We start from the raw sequence: 19,367 nt of genomic DNA on the forward strand, positions 1-19,367 counted from the left end.
GGCCAGCGATGCCACCCAGGGGCCTGCGGGCCCTGCTCCGCACAGCGGGAACCAGGGCTCCAGGTCATTGTGGGGGTGAAATCAGAAAACATGGTCTTTACTTGGCAGTCATACTAACTGCCCATGGTTTGGGGCAAGACTTGAAAAACCATCAGGAAAATTCCACGAACCACAGGTCACTCAAACTTCAGTGGGCACCAGAACACTTCCCAAGGCCCCCACCTTCCCCCCCAGCCCCAGTACGAATCTTTAACGGTTGACGCCAATGTTTTTAACAGTAGGCAAGACAGATGTATTGGCAAAACCGCCAGGCCTGGGTTTAAAAGTCCAGCTGCAGAAACCAGGGGCTTCTGCTCCGTGGGGCTGCTCCTCCAGCAGCAGGAGGGCACCCCCACCTCAGACCCAGCACTAGGCCTGGTGACCCACCCAGACCCCCAGACCTCACTGAGCTCCTACAGGAGGAGGGTGGTTTTGCCCGCCCGCTGCTGTCATCCCCTCAGCAAAGGGTGAGGGGCCGGGGCGGAGGCCTGTGAGAGGGTCCTGCCTCCTGTAGGTACAGTGGCAGTGAAGCCGGACCCCTAAGCTCGAGTCTGCAAAAGTAGCAGTTGTTCAATAAATACATGCTGATTTATTTGTAGGGATAAGATGATGGTTCCGAAGGGGATAAACTCAGGTGGTGCAAGCACTTTATTCATTTGCAATGCCCCTTCCCTGGCAGGCAAGGCAGCAAGTTCTAGGACGAGCTAAAATCATGCCAGGTTTAGAGAGTCACTGTCAGCAGGGGGGTTTGGGGCAGGGGGTCAATTTAAGAAAACAAAAAATACAACAAAAAACCCTCAGTGATTCCTAATTGCTTTTCAATACAAGGCTTGGAAAGGAGCTTCCACTGGGTTCAGGAGAAAGGCGCAACTCTTGCGTAGTGTTCGGGGAAAGGGGAGGACGTGGTCCGATGCAAGCTGGCCTCTTAGCCCACAGACGCCAAGACGATGTCCACGGGCAGCTCCTCCGAACTTCTGGCTGTCACCTGCATAGTGACTGTGTCCAAAAGCAGCAGCCGGGAACGCACCAGGATGTCATGGCCGCCCCGGAACACACCTGCAAGGGAGAGAAGGCAGGTGCGTAAGACCGAAGCAGGCTGCGCGGCTGGGCTGAGGGGGGCGTGCCACAGCCGGCAGAGGCAGCTCTGGGGGGAGACGGGAGCCGCGGGAGGCGCTGGGCATGTCGCTGCACCTCTCTGCGCTGCAGCATCATCAGTGACCTCGGCAGAGGTCAGCCTGCACGTCACGCTGCTGCCGACCCAGATGAATTACTGGACATGTATGGTTCTGTCTGACATCACCGAGGCTCTCACACGTCCTGACCGCATCAAAGCACAAAGAGCGAGGGACAGCCCCACCGTGGCAAGACTGCAGTGCAGGTGTCTGCAAGCCCAGGGGACGGCGCTGCCTGGCTGTGGCCTGGGTGCGGCCAGCTGTGAGCAGGGCACTGAAGCAGAGCCACTTCCTAACTCTGTTTATAAACACTCAGAAAAAAGAATTTCCCTCCGTTCATTGTTTCAGGTGTGATAAGCGTATTGGATCATGAGCTTTTAGAGAACCAACGGATCAGAAACATTTACATGTGAAATGTCTATGTATGGAGTTTGCTCTAAAATAATCTGGGGGTGGAGAACACATCTGGGTAGAGATGCTCGTTGCTACAGTTGGAGGAGTACATGGGGGTTCCGTGTGTTTAAGTTTGAAAATTTCCAGAAGTGCTTAAAAATCCCATTCCTATTAGAAAAGAATAACCAACCCAGTGGGAAAATATATATGATATAAATAAAACTACATACAATGTTTCATATCAAAGGATATGAAAACGATTCCCAGGAAATGGAATGCAAATGGCACTCTGCATTTGAGGAGATGCTGAATGTCATTGAGTACACAAGAAATGTAAAGTGAAACCGCATGAGACACCATTAAGACGCCTGGCAAAGACCATACAGATTGAGAACACGCTGTTTGGTCGGAAGTGTGGGACAGAAGGCATACGATTCCTATGGCAGGCAACTGGAAATATTTACTGAGATGAAAAATGCACTTTGACCTGGTAGAGCCTTGAGAATCTTACCCTACAAATACCCGAGTGCACACATCCAAAGTAAACTGCCTAAGTGTACACGTATGTACGGGATTATTCCTTGCAGCACGCTCTGTAATAGCAGAACACTAGAACAATCCGGTACATCAGTACATGTACCGGTTCTGTGAAACAGTGGTCAGCCACAAGAAACTAAGAAAGCTCAGTCTGGGATGACAAGAAAGTTCTGGAGGTGGATGGTAGTGATGGCTGCAAAACAGCGGGAATGTACTTAATGCCTCTGAACTGAACACCTAAAAATTGCTACACTGGTAAATTTCATGTTAAAAAAAAAAAGAAAAGAGGAAGCTCTTCAAGATGTACTGTCAAGTGCAAACCCAAGTGCAGAGTAACGTACCCACCACCTGTACACAAATGTTTGCATCTGCAAAGGGCAATGTGTACGCTAGCTCTCACGTCCTGTGGTCACAGGGAGGTGCGTGCTGTCCCGCGCAGTAGCTCACTGGCTGCCCGTGGGAGGGGACACAGAGACTGGCAGCAGGCGCTGGGGGAAGACGTCTCTGGCAGGTCTTCTTACGCCTTGTGATGTTCGGCGCTGCGAGCTCTGGGTGCCCGGGCCCCCCAGCGGCACCCAGGCCCTTCCCAAGACAAAGGCCACTTACCGGCCAGGAGCAGCGTGTGCGTATTCTTGTTGTCCGGCACTTTGTCAGACCGCTCACAAGGGTGCATTCCTAAGAACCTGACGATGTTGCCCACAGCCTCTGCGGGGAGAAGTCCCGGAGTTATTAACCCACTTATCCCACCCCCGCTTTGAGCCATCACCACTCCCCCAGCCCCAAATCCCACTGTGCACAGCTTTTAATGAAGCAGCATCTGAACTTTCCCCGGTGGCTCAGCTGGTAAAGAATCCACCTGCAATGTGGGGGACCTAGGTCTGATCCCTGGGTTGGGAAGACCCACTGGAGAAGGGAAAGGCTACCCACTCCAGTATTCTGATCCGGAGAATTCCATGGACTCTCATTCATGGGGTCGTAAAGAGTCGGACACAACTGAGTGACTCTTTTTTATTATTTTATGTATCTGAACTGTGTGTCCTGGATCTTTGGGGGATGGAGGCGGGGACAGTGGCCAAGGGTCTTGAAAGGCAGGCAAACCAGAACCGGCACCCCCAGCGCTTACCTTCGAGGGTCTTGATGGTAGACAAGGTGAATGTTTCCTCCTTCTCAAACTCATCCCCCACCTCGTCCCAGGCTGCCTCGAAGTTTACCTTCATGACCTTCTGGATGTGATCTGCTATCGTGACTTCCAGATCCTCCAGCTGGGGAAGGCAGGGGGGCCTGAGTTACAGCTCCAGGGACAGGCGGCCGAGAGCCTCTGCTGCACTCTGCCCACCTGCCCCCTCCGGCGGCGCAGGCTCCGAGTGCCGCGCTCCGGGGCCGGGCCCCACCGGACCAGCGGCCTGTCCTCAGCTGCTCACGGCCGGGTGGTGGCCCCTCAGCGGGACGCGCCCTCAGACACTGAACTCCTGGAGGCTCCAGTCCTTTATGTAAAGCAGTGCTGTATCTGTGTTTAAGCTACACACGTTTTCCTTACACTTTGCGCTACCTCTCGATTATTTATAATACCTGATACGATGTAAATATTGCAGAAACAGTTGTAAATACAGTGCAAACACTATGTAAACAGTTGCCTTGTGTAACAAGCTCAAGTTGTGCTTCTGGGAATTTTCTGGAACCCACTCTGATTATTTGCATCCGTCGGTTGGATGCATGGAGGCAGAACCCACAGATGTGGAGGGCCCGCCGTCCTCTCTCGGGGTGTCGGCTGTGAGAGAGCACCCTCCGAAGCCGCCAGTTCCTGAGTGGACGGGGCGGGGGGCGAGGGCTGCTCAGAGTCCGCCTCCTGTGACTTGGCCGGGCCGCTCTGAGCGCCCACCCACTCGTTCGCCAGCAGCTCTCCGCTGAGCCCCTGCTCCCGTGCACGGGAAGGGTGTTCACAGGTCAGACGCAGCCCCTGTGGCAGAAGCCGGGCCTCATACGCAGCCTCCTGTCCATGGCTTAGCTCACTGCTGGCTCCGCCGTGGGCCCGGGAGGACACACATGCCCATCGGCTGTGTTCCAGCGGCTGCCCCTCTGGCCACGAGGGCTCTGGCAGTCTCCATCCCAGGCTGCCTATCCGGGTCTGCACTCAGATGGCATGGAGCCACAGCGCCCTGGGCAAAGCGAGAATGACCCTGCCCTCGGTTCTAGGCTAGCCCGCGAGCTGGAGCCGGAAGGGCCACCGCACTGCATCAGAGGCTTGCCAGCAGATACAAACTGACCCCGCTTCTCTAGAAAGCAACTGACAGCATGAACCAACAAGCCTTAAAATTGTCCTGAGTCTTTGACGCAATTATCCTACTTATAGAAAAAAATTGTTTAAAAAAATTCTTTTTAAAATTATTCTACTTCTAGTCCCAAGAAGATAGATCTGAAACACAGATACAAATTTATACTGAAAGGGGTGTTTAATGTAGCGCTTAAAAATAGTAGAACTTGGAATCACAAATGCCCAATGTTAACGGAATACAAGATGAAGTGAATTAGGATATATCAACAGAAGAGAGTACTTTAAAGTCATTAAAAATTGTGTTTATGAAGTATTCGTACTGACGGGAAATTATACCCCGGTTCTAAGTGAACCCAACAAGATCTGTAACGCACATAATAACCTCAGTCATACGATTCCTCTCCCCCCAGCCATTCCCAAGGACTACGGTTAACGTTTTCCTGTCTGTGTGTACTTTGTTTTTGTATTTCCCAGGTTTTCTTGTTACACTTGAACATGTATTTCTTTTTTAAGTTAAAAGCAAAAATTCTTGCACGATGGCTAAACGGAAACCAGCGAGCACACGCGTGCAGACTGGCTGTGAGCCCCGCGGGCCCCGGCTGCCGCTTGCCACGTCCTCATCCTCATGGCCCTCCTCGCTTACCACGTCCTCATCCTCATGGCCCTCCTCGCTTACCACGTCCTCATCCTCATGGCCCTCCTCGCTTACCACGTCCTCATCCTCATGGCCCTCCTCGCTTACCACGTCCTCATCCTCATGGCCCTCCTCGCTTACCACGTACTCATCCTCGTAGCCCTCCTCATCCGCCTCCCCGGTGGTGGGGTCGCAGTCCTTGACGGTGAACTTCATCATGCAGCTGAACGTGCAGGCCACTGCGGGAGGGAAGGCGCGCCATCAGGGCGGGCGCTCTGCGGGCGGGCAGCCACAGCCTGCCCTCCAGGCCTCGGCTGCGCCAGCGGCCCGTGCCAGCCTGCCCACGAGTCGGGACCGAAGGCATGGGCGTGGGGAGGCAGGAGTGCCTGCTTGCAGCCTGAGGAGCTGCCCTCACGAGGAAAGAGGAGCAAGGGGGGCAGAGATGCTTCAGGGTGGCCACGTCCACGTGCCGTCCGGGCCCGCCATCCCAGGCCTGGAAAAGCCCGCTTCTTTGGGAGGAGTGGACTTGGACGGTCCTGTGTGTGCCTCTCTGGCTCCTTCACGGTCAAGACAGAATCCTGCCTGAGGACCCGGGCTCGGCCTCTCACCAGCCTCATGAATTCAGGCATGCTGTTTACCCTGATCTCGGGTACCCTCTCGGACAGACAACAGTGCTGCCCCGAAGGGTGTGTGAGGAGGAAATGAGCTGCTGTGTGCAAAGTTCCAGGGCAGGCTGGCCTTCCTCTCTGGACCGACCTCCAGGAGCTGAAGCTCTGACCGGAGACGGACGGCTGGTGCACAGGCCGCCCCCCCCACCTGACCCAGAGGCTCCCAGGAGGCCAGGGGGCTCACCGGCCGTGGGGTCTTCCTTGGGCAGGGCCACCAGCGTGTAGCAGGTCCCAGGCTGGTTGTAGGGCAGGCTGCGGGCGGGCACGTAACCCAGCACCTCGTAGGCCTCCGTGGGCTCCATCTGCACCGTGACGTTCTCCAGGGTCTGGTCATTGAGTGTGTTCGTGCAGTCAAACTGGACCAGGGAGCAGAGGGGCTGAGATGCTGAGCCGGGGGGTGGGGGGGCCCGAGCTGCAGAGGTGGCATCGGGAACCCCGCCTCTCACCCCACGGCCACCCCGACTCCCGACCCAGGCCCCCTGCCCAGGCTCCCCGTCTCCATGTGGGCACATGGGAGCCACACAGGCCCCGAGTCAAGGACTCAACACAGAGCAGAGGGAGGCAGGGCTGACATTGAGCTGGGCTCCAGCCACTAGGCTGGGGGCGCCCGGCCCTCCGGGAGGCCCCCGGCTCGCCTGGAAGACCATGTGCTCAGTGGGGGCGCCCGGGCCCCCGGGAGGCCCCCGGCTCACCTGGAAGACCATGTGCTCAGTGAAGGTGTGCTTCGTACAGCGAATGACGTACTCCGTCTCTGACTCAGTGAGGGCCACGGGCTCAGGCGAGGACTTGAAGAGGGGCCCCAGCCCCTGGAACTCGGGCACGGCCGCCAGCTGCTCTGAAACCCACAGGCCGTGCGTTCACCCGGCGGCCCAGCGAGGTCTCTGATCAGGCCTCAGGCTGCGGGCCCTCAGGGCTCCCCGACCGAAGGGCTCACACCTGGTTCCTGACACCCCCCGAGCACACCCTCCCGCCTTCACGCCGCTCGGCTGGTGCCACTCCGTGAAGCCGCCTCCCCGCCGTCCCACACGGCACGCCAGACCAACCATGGACATCAGGCCCACGGCCCGGCCTCATCCATCCAGAGACCCCCTCAAGCTCAGAAGCTCAGCAAGGGTGCTCAGAAGAGGGAGACGGGGAAAGACAAGGAGAAGACGATCGCGCTGCTGGCCACTGAACCAGGCAGGACAGGCTGCTCTCAGACACGTGGCTGTCGGGACAAGTGGCCCCAGAGGAGAGGGAGCAGATTCTGAGTGTTACAAAAAGCCCAGCTCAGAGAGACCGGCAGGCGTCTGGTGCAGGCCAGCTTCGCGTGCCCGGGAGAACGGGGCACTGAGCAGCTGGCAGTGCTCCCCGAGCTGTGCTCAGGAGTCACCGCGCCAGAAACACCCAGGGGTGCGGGCATGGCAACAGTGCAGATCCTCAGGCCTCCCCAGACCTGCCCGTCAGAGACTCCGCAGCAAGAGCCCCAATCCTGCATCTCAAACAAGCTTCCCCTCGTGACTGACGCACACCGATGTCTGAGGACCACTAGTCAAGATTCGTCGCTGGTCTTCCCGGTTACACTGACCTCCACGTGGAAAAGAACTCTGCCCGAGGCAGTAGGATATGCTGCCCTACACTTAGCAGGATTTCGGGGATGGGGGAGAAGGCAGGCAGTATTATTATTCTGCTCTTCCCCCCATAAAGAGGCTGAACTCAGACTTCAGGACAAGTGGTGAAGCAGCGTTGAGTGAAACCACTAAGTTCGTGCTGATCTCTGCCGGCAGCAAGAGGGAAGGAACACACAGGGAAAACCTGCGGTGAGAGCGACGCCAGCCAGCTCAGGGTCCCGGTTCAGCCACATCTGAGAGACGGCGTGTTGGTGGAAGACAGGTTCAGGAGTGGAATGGAAAAGGTGGACTTGAAATGAATCCAACAGTTATCAGGAACCTGCTATGAGGAAGGCAGGCACTGGTGCAGTGACGGACAGAAAACAGAGAAGACAGAAGCCATGCAGAGCAGGCAGGACGACAGGAGACGAGTCGGGGAGTCGGCGTGGCAGTCACCCAGGATGAGAGGCAAGTGCTGGGCCTCGAAGGCAGGGATCTAGTGGACAATGTGGTCTGCCAACTAGACACACAGCCTCTCCCCTTAGAAATGCAGGAGCAGGGGGACAGACGGGCTCCTCACCAGACCCTGCCAGACAAGGTGGATGGAGCAGAAATGGAGCCGAGACACGGGCCCGCGTCGTGTCCTCAACTCCGCTGAGAGGCATCAGACACCCTGAACCGACTGGGCCCAGGGCCTGCAGCGCTCAGAACAAGGCCTGGGCGGCTCTGGGCCAGCTGGAGCTGGTCTTTAATTCTGGCACCCTCCCCTTGGTGCTGTGCAAACTGGGCAAATCACCGAGTCTCTCTGAACATCCAAATCCTCAGATACCAAATGGATGCGACAACCTCCACCTGAGGGTCAAGCATGCGTCTAAACACTCTCAGAGCCAGCACGCAGGGGAGACCTGATCTCGGCTCCTGGGGGAAGCGCCGCCACCCCAGCCATGGCCCGCGAGCCCCGCGAGCCCCCTCACTCACCCTGGAAGATCTCCTGCCGGGTGGCGGCCACCTTCTCGGGCTGCTTGGCGGCGGTGACTGGGGTGTTCTCTGCAGAACAAGCACGCACGGCGACCCACAGCTCAGAGATGGCCGGGCACGTCAACCTCAGCGCTGTTACTCAGCAAGTGTAATTTCCACCCCCCAGTGTGAAGTTCGGAGCACGGGAGACAGCATGCGACTGTCTGTGTGCAGCTGGCTTCCTCCCCCAGGGCCAGAGGCAGGCGGGCTAACTCCCTCCGCCCAGCATGGCGCCTTCCACCCTGGGCAGCTGTGGTGGCCTTGTGGGCAAGGCAGACCCTCCAGAGGAGGCCTAGACCGAAGGGCCGCTGAAGGACACAGGTGTGCCTCACCTGTCCTCTGCTCTGCCATGGGCGCGGTGGCCAGGGGCACAGACTTGAGGTCAAAGGGCTTCTCCGATGGCTCCAGAGTGTACTGCTGCAGCGCCCTCTCCAGACCCGGGATGGACACCGTCAGACCTAGAGGCCAGAGCGAGATGCGGGTCCAGGGGTCAAGGCTGTAGGACCCTGGGAAAACCACCGCGGCCGCCGAACCCCCACTTCTCAGGACACCCTCCTCTGCAGGACTGCTGCGAAGAGCAGACCGGCGCAGGAAGGGGCTTGGATAGAGTGGGAGGACTCGGCACGTGGAGGTCAGCTCTCTGGGCTGCTCCTACCCTCGCGCCCCGTCTTCTGAGATGACAGAGAAGCCCTGCAGTTGCCAGGGGAGTCCAGCGGAGGGCGCCCCGCCCGGGAAGGCCGCAGCTCGGGGAGGGGGCTAGGGCGGTGGCCGGGCGGGGAGGACTCACCGTTCAGGATATAGCCTGCGTTGAGGGCCTTCTGCTTCTGCTCCAGGACGTTGAGATAGAAGGTGGCCCGGTCTCTGACCTCGTTGTCGTCGTCCATCACACACCTGTGGCCAGAACACAGGGCGCTCCTGACGGGGCCGCGGGGCGCAGGCGGCGCTGCGGGGCTCCTGCGCCCCGATCACCAGATGCGGTGCCCGGGTGTCAGAGGCACAGGGGCGGCGGTATTCACTCTCCTGGGACCCTCGCCCAGAGCCCACCCAGGGAGGGAGCCGCGCGCCTGTATCCTGCAGCACACGTCACAAAGGACTCGAACATGACTCCGCAATCCCGCTCCTGGGCGCACACCCAAGAGAGCTGAACGCACAGAGACTCGTGCAAGAACGTTCACAGCAGCGCGAGTCACGCCAGCCGCGGACCGGGAGCGGGCCAAACGCCCACCGACTGAACGGGTTATCAAACGAGGGCCCTTCACGCCACGCAGGAGTATCTGCCCATAGAAAGGCATGAAGCGCTGGCACGTGTGACAGCACGGGCGAAGCCTGGAAACCCGTGAAGGAGCCACACACGTGAGAGGCGACACGCTGAACGCCAGCGGTCGCATGGCAGGTCCGGACCCGGAGCCGAAGGCGGGGGCGGGGCTCGCGGGGACTACTAGCTAACAGGGCTTCTCTGGAGTGGTAAAACTGTTTTCGAGAATTCCCTGGTGGTCCAGTGGCTAGGACTCTGTGCTTTCACTGCAGAGGGTCCAGGTTCGATCCCTGGTCAGGGAACTAAGATCCCAGAAGCCGCACAGCGTGGTGAAGAGAAAAGTTTCAACTTAGATGGGGGTGATGGGTAAACAACTCTGAATGTAACAAACCCGCTGTATCATGCATTGAAGATGGGGACACTGTGTGGGTTGCGAGTTCTCTCTCGATAAAGCTGTTTTTAAAACAGAGAACACCACGGTGACAGCCAGGCGGAGGGTTTTTGTGCGCACAGCGTCACGCTTTGCTGTGCTTCCGCTGTTTCAACAGCTGCGCATCTTTTCTCCCCCTTCCCAGCTACAGAGACGAGGAGCAGCCGCCGGCCGCGGGGACGCCACACGCACCTCTTCAGCAGCACCAGGATACTGGGCAGCATCTCTTCGTTCTGCGCCCCGAACTTGGCCAGAGCACTCACGGCGCCTGCGTGCACGAGGCAAACACGACTCATGAGCATCAGGGCTCAGAGCGGGCCGGCCGCAGCCCAGCGGCCCCGAGCCGCAGGCCCAACCCGACACCCCATGACAAGCAGCGTCCAGGCCTCGCTTCTCCGGGGGGAGGCGGCCCTGACCTCGGGCCCAGCAGCCCTTCTCAGCTCGAACTGCAAAGGGGCCACGAGAGCTGCCCTCAATTTCTGTATCCTAAGGGCCTCAGGTGCAGCGAAGCCTTACCTGACCGTAAGTGAGAGAAAATGAACTACAACTGAGGAAGTAACTGCTGCTTGGGGAGCGTCTGTCCAGAGCAGGCGCGGGCGGGAAACGGCAGTAAGTCAAAGTAAAGTGCAGACTAGGGTGGCTGTATATGGAAGCGCACACTCATTTAAGAGAGTATGCTATGTGAATTATATCTCAAGAAAGCTATTGTTAAAAAGAAAAACCTAAACACCATGAAGAAAGAAAGGAGAAAGGTGAAAAAAGGAGAAAGGAAAACGACTACATACAGTGAAACAGAAAAACTGCTGAGGTGAGCGTTCACTGAGCGACGCCCACGCCCCTGGGCCGCCGGGAGCCCGGTGCCCCGCCCCTGGGCCGTCCTCCGGCCGCCGGGAGCCCGGGTGCCCACGCCCCTAGGCCTCCGGGAGCCCGGTGCCCCGCCCCTGGGCCGTCCTCCGGCCGCCGGGAGCCCGGTGCCCCGCCCCGGCGCAGCCCCCGCCCCAGCGCACCTGCGCGGACCTCTGCGTGCTCCAGCACCACGCGGTTGTAGATGAAGCGGATGTACTTGGAGGGGTTGCTGGTCCTGGGCCCCTCCTGGCCCAGCAGGTGCAGGATGCGGGTGGCCAGCACGGTGAACTCGCAGTCCTCGATGAACTCGCACAGGTGGGACAGCCCCGTCTCCTTGCTCTCCGCGTTCTCCTCGATGATGCTGATGATGCAGTCCACGATGGCCCGCTTGTACTCGAAGCCGCCCTGCGGGCCAGCGCGACGAGGAGCTGAGCCCCAGCTGGCTCTGCGTAGCCCAGCTGCAGCCTGGCCCCGCGGCCCAGCCGGAGCCCGCAAGCGAGGGCCTGGCTCCCCCGCCACGACCTCCCTTTTGTGTAAAAACCAAAGGCTCAGGCTGAATGCTCGCCGGGGCTGTTCCCAGTCTAACCGCAGATGCTTTAATAGAAACATCTGGGACTTGATTTTCTTCCCACCTTTGAGACAAAGGCAGAATGGGTGGTGTAGAGGCCAGAGGGGTGTCAAGTAGGGGATTATCGTTAAATGGGAACAGAGTTCAGTTTTGCAGGATGAGAAAGTTCTGGAGATTAACTGCACTCCTATGTGAAGGTATGTAACAATATTGAACAATATAGACTTACGAACAGTTAAAGTGATGAACTCTGGTGTGAAAGTCGCTTAGTCTTTGCGACCCCATGGACTATATAATCTGTGGAATTCTCCAAGCCAGAATACTGGAGTGGGTAGCCTTTCCCTTCTCCAGGGGATCTTCCCAACCCAGGGGTCGAATCCAGGTCTCCTTCATCAGAGGCCGATTCTTTACCGGGGAAGCCCTCGATGAATTCTGTGTCATGTCTATTTTATGACAGCGGTCTCCAACCTTTTCGGCATCAGGGACCGATTTTTCTGGGAGAAAATTTTTCTATGAAAAACTGCAATGGCTAGAATATTTCTATACCAGATGATACCAGACAGACTGTGAGCCATCTTCTGCTTAAGCATTGCCTTGGGGCATCTGCTGGGTCTTTATGGCCAGGGTGGCACGTCGTCGTCGGTTACGACTGTAACCACAGTGACTGGGGCGTGTTTGCACTGCCTGCGCACGAGGAGCCGAAAGGGAAGCCAGCCAGCTAACAGGTGGATCCAGGCCCGCCCGCCCGGGAGCCAGCAGCCAGGCCACCCGCTCTTACCTCTTCCCGCAGCATGGAGAACAGGAAGTTCATGAGCACGGCGTGCTTGCGGGGGTACTTCTGACACAGCGCGCTGATGGCCTGCACGACCACCACCTGTGCCAGAGACAGGCGTGAGCCGCGGCCCGGCCCCGCAGGCGGCTCCTTCAGTCCCTGGGGCCAGCAGAGCCCTTCCTCGGGTGAGGCCGGGACAAGGCGTGACAGGCCAGGGGACGAGGGCACCTTCGCCCCCCTTGGGGAGCCTGCAACCCCGACCCCCTGGGCAGGGCAGCAAGCACAGTGGTCCAAGGCCCCGATCCACACTGCGAGTCCCCCCAGGCTGCTCTTCTACTCAGACCCCAAGGCAAGCGCACAAGCGCTCCTGCTGGCCCTTCCCAGGTCCTTCCTGGGCGGCTCCCCCGGGAACTGCTACCCTGAGGGTTTCCTCACTGCACCAGTGTGTGGAATGATCCCGTCCACACCAGTGTCGGCTTCCATCTTCCCACCCCAAAAAGCGAGCTCTGAGGGCAAGACGGCGCGTATACTGCTCCCCTCTCTCCGGACTCTGCCCAGCACAGGACACAGCGCCCACAGAAACACTAAAGGGCTTAACCGGCCAGCCTGGAAGCTCCTGGCCTTGCTGACAAAGGCCAGATGCAGTGCCTCGCACATCTCCACCAGCGAGGTCCCCCGTCCGCCCCCCGGCCCACCCTGCTCCGGGCGCAGACTATAGACCTTGAACTCGTCCGAGATCTCGGACATGAAGGAGGATATCTGCTTCATGAGGCGGTCAATGCTGCCCTCACTGCCCGTCTTGAGCAGGGTGGTGATGGCCAGCGTGGCGATGCTGCGGTTCGAGTCCGTCACCAGGTTCTCCAGGTCCAGGTTACAGGCTGTCACCGCGGATGGGTGCTTCATGGCCACCTGTCCGGGAGCAAAGAGATGAGGACAGGGATGGGCCGTAGAAGGCCTCCCGCTGTTCTGCTGGCCCTTCAGGTGGGCTCACGCCAGCAGCTGGGGGACAGAGACCAGCCAGGGCTGCACCTCCTGCTGTGGGGGACCAGACGGGTCTCCTGGGCCCAGGCCCCCTCCCCCAGCCCTGTCGGAAGGCCGGTCCCACTCCCTCCACCTCGAACTCACCTTGTTGAGGGTGCGGACCGCAGCATAACGGAGGGCGGCCTTGGGGGAGCTGCAGAAAAGCTGGAGCACTGTGAGGAGACAGACGCCAGTGACGGGCTGCCCCCTTTGGGGCAGCCAGGAAACCCAGGGGCCCCCGGGAGGGGCAGGGACGGGGCACGGGGCACAGTTGTGGGGCAAGGGCTTGGAGACTGTTCAGACCCAAATCCCGCGCTCAGCTATTCCCCAACCAGCACGGCCACCCCAACCAAGGAGCTGTGCACCTGCCCACCGCCGGGCAGGGCCTCGCCCCGGGAGACCCAGCTGCAGGGGGGTGGCGGGGGGGCGGGGCCTGGGCAGCTGAGCCCGCGGGGGGCGGGGCCTGGGCACCTGAGACGGCGGGGGCCAGCTCCTTGGCGCTGCACCCGGGCAGGTTGACGATGGCCGAGGCGGCCTCGTACACCACCATCTCGTGCTTGTTGCGCAGGCAGCTCTCGATGAAGTCGAACAGCGGGCTGTCGCGGCTGCAACGAAACAGGCGGCAAGAGGACGCTGAGGGGCCGCCCCAGGGCCGGGCGAGGGCTGGGGGGGGGCGCGCGGCAGGGCGCGGTGCCGCTACCTGCCGTCCTCGTCCTCCAGCTGCCGGCTGGCCACGCGGATCATCATGCAGTAGGCGAAGGGGGACTTGAGGCCGTGCCGCGTGAACTTGCTGATCATCTTGCTGACGGCCAGGCGGTCGTTCTTCCGCACGTGGTACAGAAGCCCCAGCGCGTGGTACTGGGAGGGTGGGGCGGGCACAGAGCAGGGCGAGTGAGGCCTGAGGCCACGCGGCCGCTCCTCACCTCTGGGGTGGGCACCATGGGCGCTTCCGGAGCCCAGGTGTGGGCCAGCCGGCCAAGCCACGGGGACTCTGCAGGCCTCCTTCCCCCAGCCCCGCCAGGCGCCACCCAGATGGAGGAACTGGAGACCAGGTGTCTCCAACCAGAAAGAGGAAGCCAGAGCCGGCCTGGTTTGAGGACACGTGTCGTCAGGGGCCGTGCAGACTGGCGCCCTCACAGCAGACCCTCGGCCCGGCCCCGCCCCAGGATGCATGGCTGCTGCTGCAAAGCCAGCAGGGGGAGGGGAGGCAAACAGACCATCCCCGTCCCCTCTGCCCTCCAGAGTCCTCACTAGGGCGGCACTCAGGGCTTTCTACGTGGGAAGAAGCCCCTGTGATCCTGGAGGTTTTGAGGGGCCAGAGCGGGCCCTGGAAACGAGACCAAGCACTAAGACACGGGGCGGGAGAGGGAACAGATGTCCACACGGGGGGCCTGCAGGTCTGGGCAGGAGGGCAGAGGCTCCCACTGAACCCTCACCAGGAACCAGGCAGATGGCATCACACACCCAAAGCAATACTCGCTGGTTATCAAAACTATCAAATATTTTAGCATGAGCCCATCAAGTCTGTAAGCCAACTCCCCCTGCAAGAGGTGCCCTAGATTCTTTTCCCCAAATCCCCAAGCCTCCCCACCATGAGAAAAGGGTTAAAGACTGCTTCAGCCAGGGGCTGCCAGGACCTCCGTGGTGGAAGTCCATCCTGCTGGCCAGCGCCTGAGCATTTTCAGCATCCCTGCCCCGTTCACGGCTCACCTGGACCATGATGTTGTCACTGGACGCTGCCTCCTGGGCCTCATTCACCCAGCGCTTGACCACGTCGAAGCTGCACTTGAGCAGGTGCTGTGGGGCACAGGGCATGCTGAGCGGGGCGGGCAGGACGCCCTGCCGCCGGGGTCCTCCGAGAGGGTGCAGACCCGGCACGGCTCCCACCCTCGCTCCCCCTGCCCTGGCGGACTTCCTGCCAAGCTCAAATCCCCAAAACCTGTCACCCCAGGGCATGGGTCAAGGCCGCCAACCCGGCCCTCAACCCACCCAGCGTCCCCTGGGCGCTTTTCACCGAGCAGGGGTGGGACTCTCAGAACCGGGGCCACACAGCTTTGGTTTTCCTTTGGAAAGCCATCTTTGATGCTTCCTCAGTCTCCCGACCAGCCCCAGCCCCGGCCCCAGCCCGGGTCCCGGCCAAGGCCACACACCAGCGAAGACACGAGGGCGGAGCTGGAGACGCTGGGCACCTTGTCCACGATGGCCTGCTTCATGTAGCGCTCGATGGCCTGTAGCATGGTGCTCTGTGGGGCGCAGGCAGGGAACAGTGAGGACCGGAGGGGCGCAGGCGTGAGCCCCGGGGCCCCGCGCCCCTCCCCAGAGTGGGGCACTCACGTCGGTGATCTGGCAGAGGGCGCGCACGGCCGGGCCCCGGTAGCTGTCCTCCTTGCCGGTCATGTCCTTGGTCAGGCTGCGGGGACAAGGTGCGGGCCTCACGCAGGGCCGGGCCTGCTCCCACGCCCCACTCACCCCACCCGGATCAGCAGGCCCGTCTCCAGACGGGTGTCCGCTCTGGGCTCTTAACCCTTCATCAAGGGGTCTCCGTGAAACTCCACACTGCCTGGGTCACTGCCCTGCTCTGACGGCAATCTTCCCGGGCAGGGCTTCCTGCTGCCGTCCCTGTTGAGTGCTTGTGGAGAAGTCCCTGGACTCCCCCCAGATCCTGGCAGCTGTGCTCCACCCACCCCACCTCTGTCCTGCTCTGCCCACCTCGCCCCGCAGGACTCCACTCCCCCTGTTCCAGGAGGCCTTTCCTGACCCAGATTCAAGCCGGCAGTCCTCCTGGCCTGCTCTCACAGCCGCCACACCCCCCTAATGCCTGTCTGTGGGGTTACCTCCCTGGAAGCTCTGGGGCTGCAGACGCCGTGTCTGCCACATTCTCTAAGTGAACCTATACATGCGTGTGTAGCAGCCCCCCAAACCACGTCAAGAAGTACGAGAGTGGAGCCCAGGGATGACGCCAGAGCCAAACGCTTCCTGAGCACGTCCTCCGTGAGCCAGTCTGCCTGTGGGCGAGTTTGCCTGTGGCCTTCGTGCACCCCACCACCCCCCATCCCGGTCGCTTCTTCCCAGGCTCTCCTGGCAAGAGCTGGAGTCGCTGTGGAAGCTCCAGGCCGCCTCCGCGGACCAAGAGGAAGCAGGGAAGAGACGGCTTGTGCCTAAAAGCCCAGACCAGAGAATTACAAGAGGAACCGCCCACCCTGGAGGCTGCCAGGGCTGGGCAGAGTAACTGAAGGGGAGGGGGAGTGGAGAGGAGAGGCGGCGAGGGCGCTGGCAACACGTGACCGAGGAGGGCTGAGGGGCGGGAGCTCGGGAGAAGATGGGAGACAGAAGACAGGCTGGGCATGGGTGCGGCCATCAGGGGCCCAGGACTCGCCTGCTGGTCACAATGATGACATCCTCTGCGATGCAGGACATCTCCTTGATGGTCAAGTAGCACATCCGACGGAGGGTGGGCTGGGCAGGAGAGGCGAAAAGCCCTGTGACCCCTGGCTCAGCCTGACACAGGAGCAGCCATGCACGGGGGCCCTCCCACCACCCGGAGGAGGGCTGGGGTGGCGGCACTTACGTCATTGGACTGAAAGAGTTTGGTCATGGCAAAGAAGGCCTCGGTCGCTTCCGTGGTCCCCAGGTGCTCCCCCTGTTTCAGTTCAGAAGGAAGCCTCAGCTTGGGACAGAAAGGCCGGAAGGCTCTTCCTGCTATGTCAGCCCAGGTCGGAGCCTCAGACCCGCAGAGGCTGCATCAAGGACGACACCTCAGAGTGGGACCCTGAGGGCACCCAGAGATGGGCCGCTGGCTGCCACCACCCAGGGGCTGTGCCCCTGCCCCCAGCACACCCCAGTACTGTTTTCCACACCCCCAAGCCTCACCCTGTTACCTGGTTTATGAGGTAAAGGATCTTGGTGAGGATGTGGGCACATTTCCGAGGGTTGATGGGCGTTTCGTTAAACACACGGGCCTGAGAAGAAGCGACCAAGGATATTTACCTTCTGGCTGAGTTTATTTCCCTTCCATGACTGTCCTCAAGCACATCAGAGATCTGAGAACGCTCAAGGTAAAGAAATACACTTGTCCTACTTTATTTTCACATGGAAGGAGTTTTGTTTTCCTTTTTTTAAAATTCATCTATTAGCAACTCCTGAAATCCTCCCTAGATATTACCTGGAGATGTGCTGACTTAGAGACTAATGAATACTTAGTAAAAAGGCTCTTTTTTTGGGGGTGGGGGGAGCCACACTGCGTGGCCTGCATGCAGGATCTTAGTTCCGCAAACAAGGCTGGAGCCAGTGTCCCCTGCAGTGCAAGCGTAGAGCCCTACCCACTGGACCACCAGAGAAACCCTCAAAGCTTATTAATTAAATGGAAGGAGAAACAAAGATGAAGAAAAGGATCAGCATAATGAATTCCCCGTCTTTCCACAAACAGATTCCTCCCCTGATGTCCTATAAACCAGCACTTTGAATGTGCCAGCGTTTTGATCACACTGACTGTGAACATTCTCCATGGAAGACCTAGGGGAGCAAATGACACTTGCCTCCTGCAGCACCGCACTCTTCTCGAGGTGCTGGAACGGGTTGGAGCTTCCACCTTCCATGAGAGAAGAGAAGGGGCTGAGCACAGGTTGTGACCCTGAATTTCAAAACTCTCCCAGATGTAGACAATGGAGAAAGACATCCCGATGGCCCGGAGATTCAAACTCCAACTCCTCTCAAAGGCACTCAGAGCTCTACAGGCTGCCAATAGGCCCTGCCACCCGCCTCCAGGGAGCTCCCCTGACCCCAAACCACTAACTCGCAGTCACCCAGCAGCCCTGGTACAGTCCTCGTGTGCCTCTTAGAGTGTCATGTCTTTCATTCATGTATGCAACTGGTACCTAACTGAGCTCCTACTGCGTGAGGGACCACCATCTCCAGTGACTATGGTTTCTGCACATAGCAGAAGTCACACTCGTAATTAATGACACACCTATGTGACTGATGTCTATTGCCTCCACTCCGCTGCGACCAGTCTTATATTCCTAGCTTGCTCACGAGCGCGTCTCACTAGCTCTGCTGCAGAGTCTGGGAACAGTGCAACCTGGCATGCACCAGGCGCTCGATATGTTTGCCGGATAAATGAATCGGAGTCAGGGTTCTCAACCACCGATCCGGGCACCACCGACTAGGACTCCCCAGCACGGGCGCAGCCCCGGCGAATCCCCAGAGGACCACCGGGTCTGGCCCCCTCCGCTGACAGGCGGGGAAGCAGAGGCCCGGAGGCGCAGACCCGCTCAAGGTCACCCAGCGAATCGCGGCCCGAGCTGCCGGGTGAGGGGCAGCAGAGCCCGCTCGGGCTCTCCGGGGCCGGCTGCGGAAGGGCGCCGCACCTTCGCGCAAGTCCCCGGGGCCTCCCGAGGCCTCGCATCCAGACGGAGGTCCGGTAGGAGGCCTCAAAGGGAGGGCGCGGAGGGCTAGCGCGGGGATCTGGCCTCCCCCAAGGCCTCGGCCCTCTCACCCGATTCCTCGTCCTTCTTGTCGAATTTCTTCAGCATGGCGATGTCCCTGCGGGAGCCAAGCTGCAGCCAAGGATGGACGCAGCGGCCGGCGGCGGCGGTTCCGCACTGCCCACTTCCGGCCGGCCACGTCGCCCGGCACTGTGCGCAGGCGCACTGCGCGCTCGGCGCAGGCGCACAGCCGGGCCGCGCCGCCGCGTCAGGCGTTAACCCCGTCCCGGCTCCGGGCGGCCGGACCTCCGCTTCCAAGCCCCACGCCCTCCTGTCAGTGCCGTCCTCCCCGCCTCGCTGACTCCGGGCGGGAGTCTAAGCGAGCGTTTCGGAGGCGAGGCAGAATGTGGCACGCTGGCCCGCGCAAGCGCGCGCTTCCCAGTGCCCCCTGTTCTGATCAGCCCCTTCGGGAGGCCCGCCGGCCTCGCCTCCCGTCAGCCGCTCCCCCGCCGGCCTTCCCTGCCCGCAGGAGGCGCCCCTGACACCTGTCACACACTCTCACTACCGCGGTGACTGTCTCTCATTTCCCGCGCCGGACACTATCGGCATACAGTAGGCGCTCTATACGCGGCTGCGTGACCGGACTCTTGCCGCTCGCCTCAGCCCGGCCGCCTCACGGCCGCTCCCGGCGCGCGAACAATGTCGGGGGCGCGGTTCACTGGCGGGGACCTG

The 19,367-nt window shown here is 60.2% G+C and overlaps 1 protein-coding gene and 1 non-coding gene across 3 annotated transcripts; one reads left to right on the forward strand and one right to left on the reverse strand.

Annotated features, from left to right (window-relative positions):
• Nucleotides 1–669: 669 nt before the first annotated feature.
• On the reverse strand, nucleotides 670–18,895 carry COPG1 (COPI coat complex subunit gamma 1). 2 transcript variants are annotated; one of them, XM_043442460.1, is made up of 24 exons: nucleotides 18,707–18,885; nucleotides 17,748–17,800; nucleotides 17,091–17,171; nucleotides 16,781–16,852; nucleotides 16,589–16,668; nucleotides 15,547–15,622; nucleotides 15,363–15,455; nucleotides 14,923–15,009; nucleotides 13,913–14,070; nucleotides 13,684–13,817; nucleotides 13,318–13,385; nucleotides 12,913–13,101; nucleotides 12,199–12,294; nucleotides 11,014–11,257; nucleotides 10,199–10,274; nucleotides 9,109–9,212; nucleotides 8,654–8,779; nucleotides 8,283–8,351; nucleotides 6,408–6,550; nucleotides 5,900–6,071; nucleotides 5,189–5,286; nucleotides 3,265–3,403; nucleotides 2,748–2,846; nucleotides 670–1,095 (listed from the first exon to the last, which is right to left on the reverse strand). In XM_043442460.1, exons 1-24 carry the CDS (start codon nucleotides 18,741–18,743, stop codon nucleotides 965–967), a joined length of 2,625 nt encoding a protein of 874 aa, XP_043298395.1. In that variant the 5' UTR covers nucleotides 18,744–18,885; the 3' UTR covers nucleotides 670–964. The 2 variants fall into 2 exon arrangements, with proteins under 2 accessions (XP_043298395.1, XP_043298396.1); XM_043442461.1 differs by lacking the exons at nucleotides 670–1,095; nucleotides 2,748–2,846; nucleotides 3,265–3,403 and adding an exon at nucleotides 4,907–5,021 and having other exon boundaries at nucleotides 5,154–5,286; nucleotides 18,707–18,895.
• Nucleotides 9,806–9,878, forward strand: TRNAE-UUC. The gene has a single exon. It is a non-coding gene; the product is annotated as a tRNA-Glu (tRNA).
• Nucleotides 18,896–19,367: the final 472 nt, after the last annotated feature.

This window comes from Cervus canadensis, chromosome 22, assembly GCF_019320065.1.
Source record: "Cervus canadensis isolate Bull #8, Minnesota chromosome 22, ASM1932006v1, whole genome shotgun sequence".
Classification (NCBI taxonomy): Eukaryota; Metazoa; Chordata; class Mammalia; order Artiodactyla; family Cervidae; genus Cervus; species Cervus canadensis.

What these genes read in the sequence shown, in the direction of transcription:
- COPG1 (XM_043442460.1), bottom strand. Translation starts at nt 18,743, where the DNA reads ATGCTGAAGAAATTCGACAAGAAGGACGAGGAATCGG. An exon ending in CTGGAGGACGAGGACGGCAG is followed by an intron (nt 13,818 to 13,912) that starts GTAGCGGCACCG and finishes GTTTCGTTGCAG; the next exon opens with CCGCGACAGCCCGCTGTTCG. An exon ending in GCACGCAGAGGTCCGCGCAG is followed by an intron (nt 10,275 to 11,013) that starts GTGCGCTGGGGC and finishes TCGTGCACGCAG; the next exon opens with GCGCCGTGAGTGCTCTGGCC.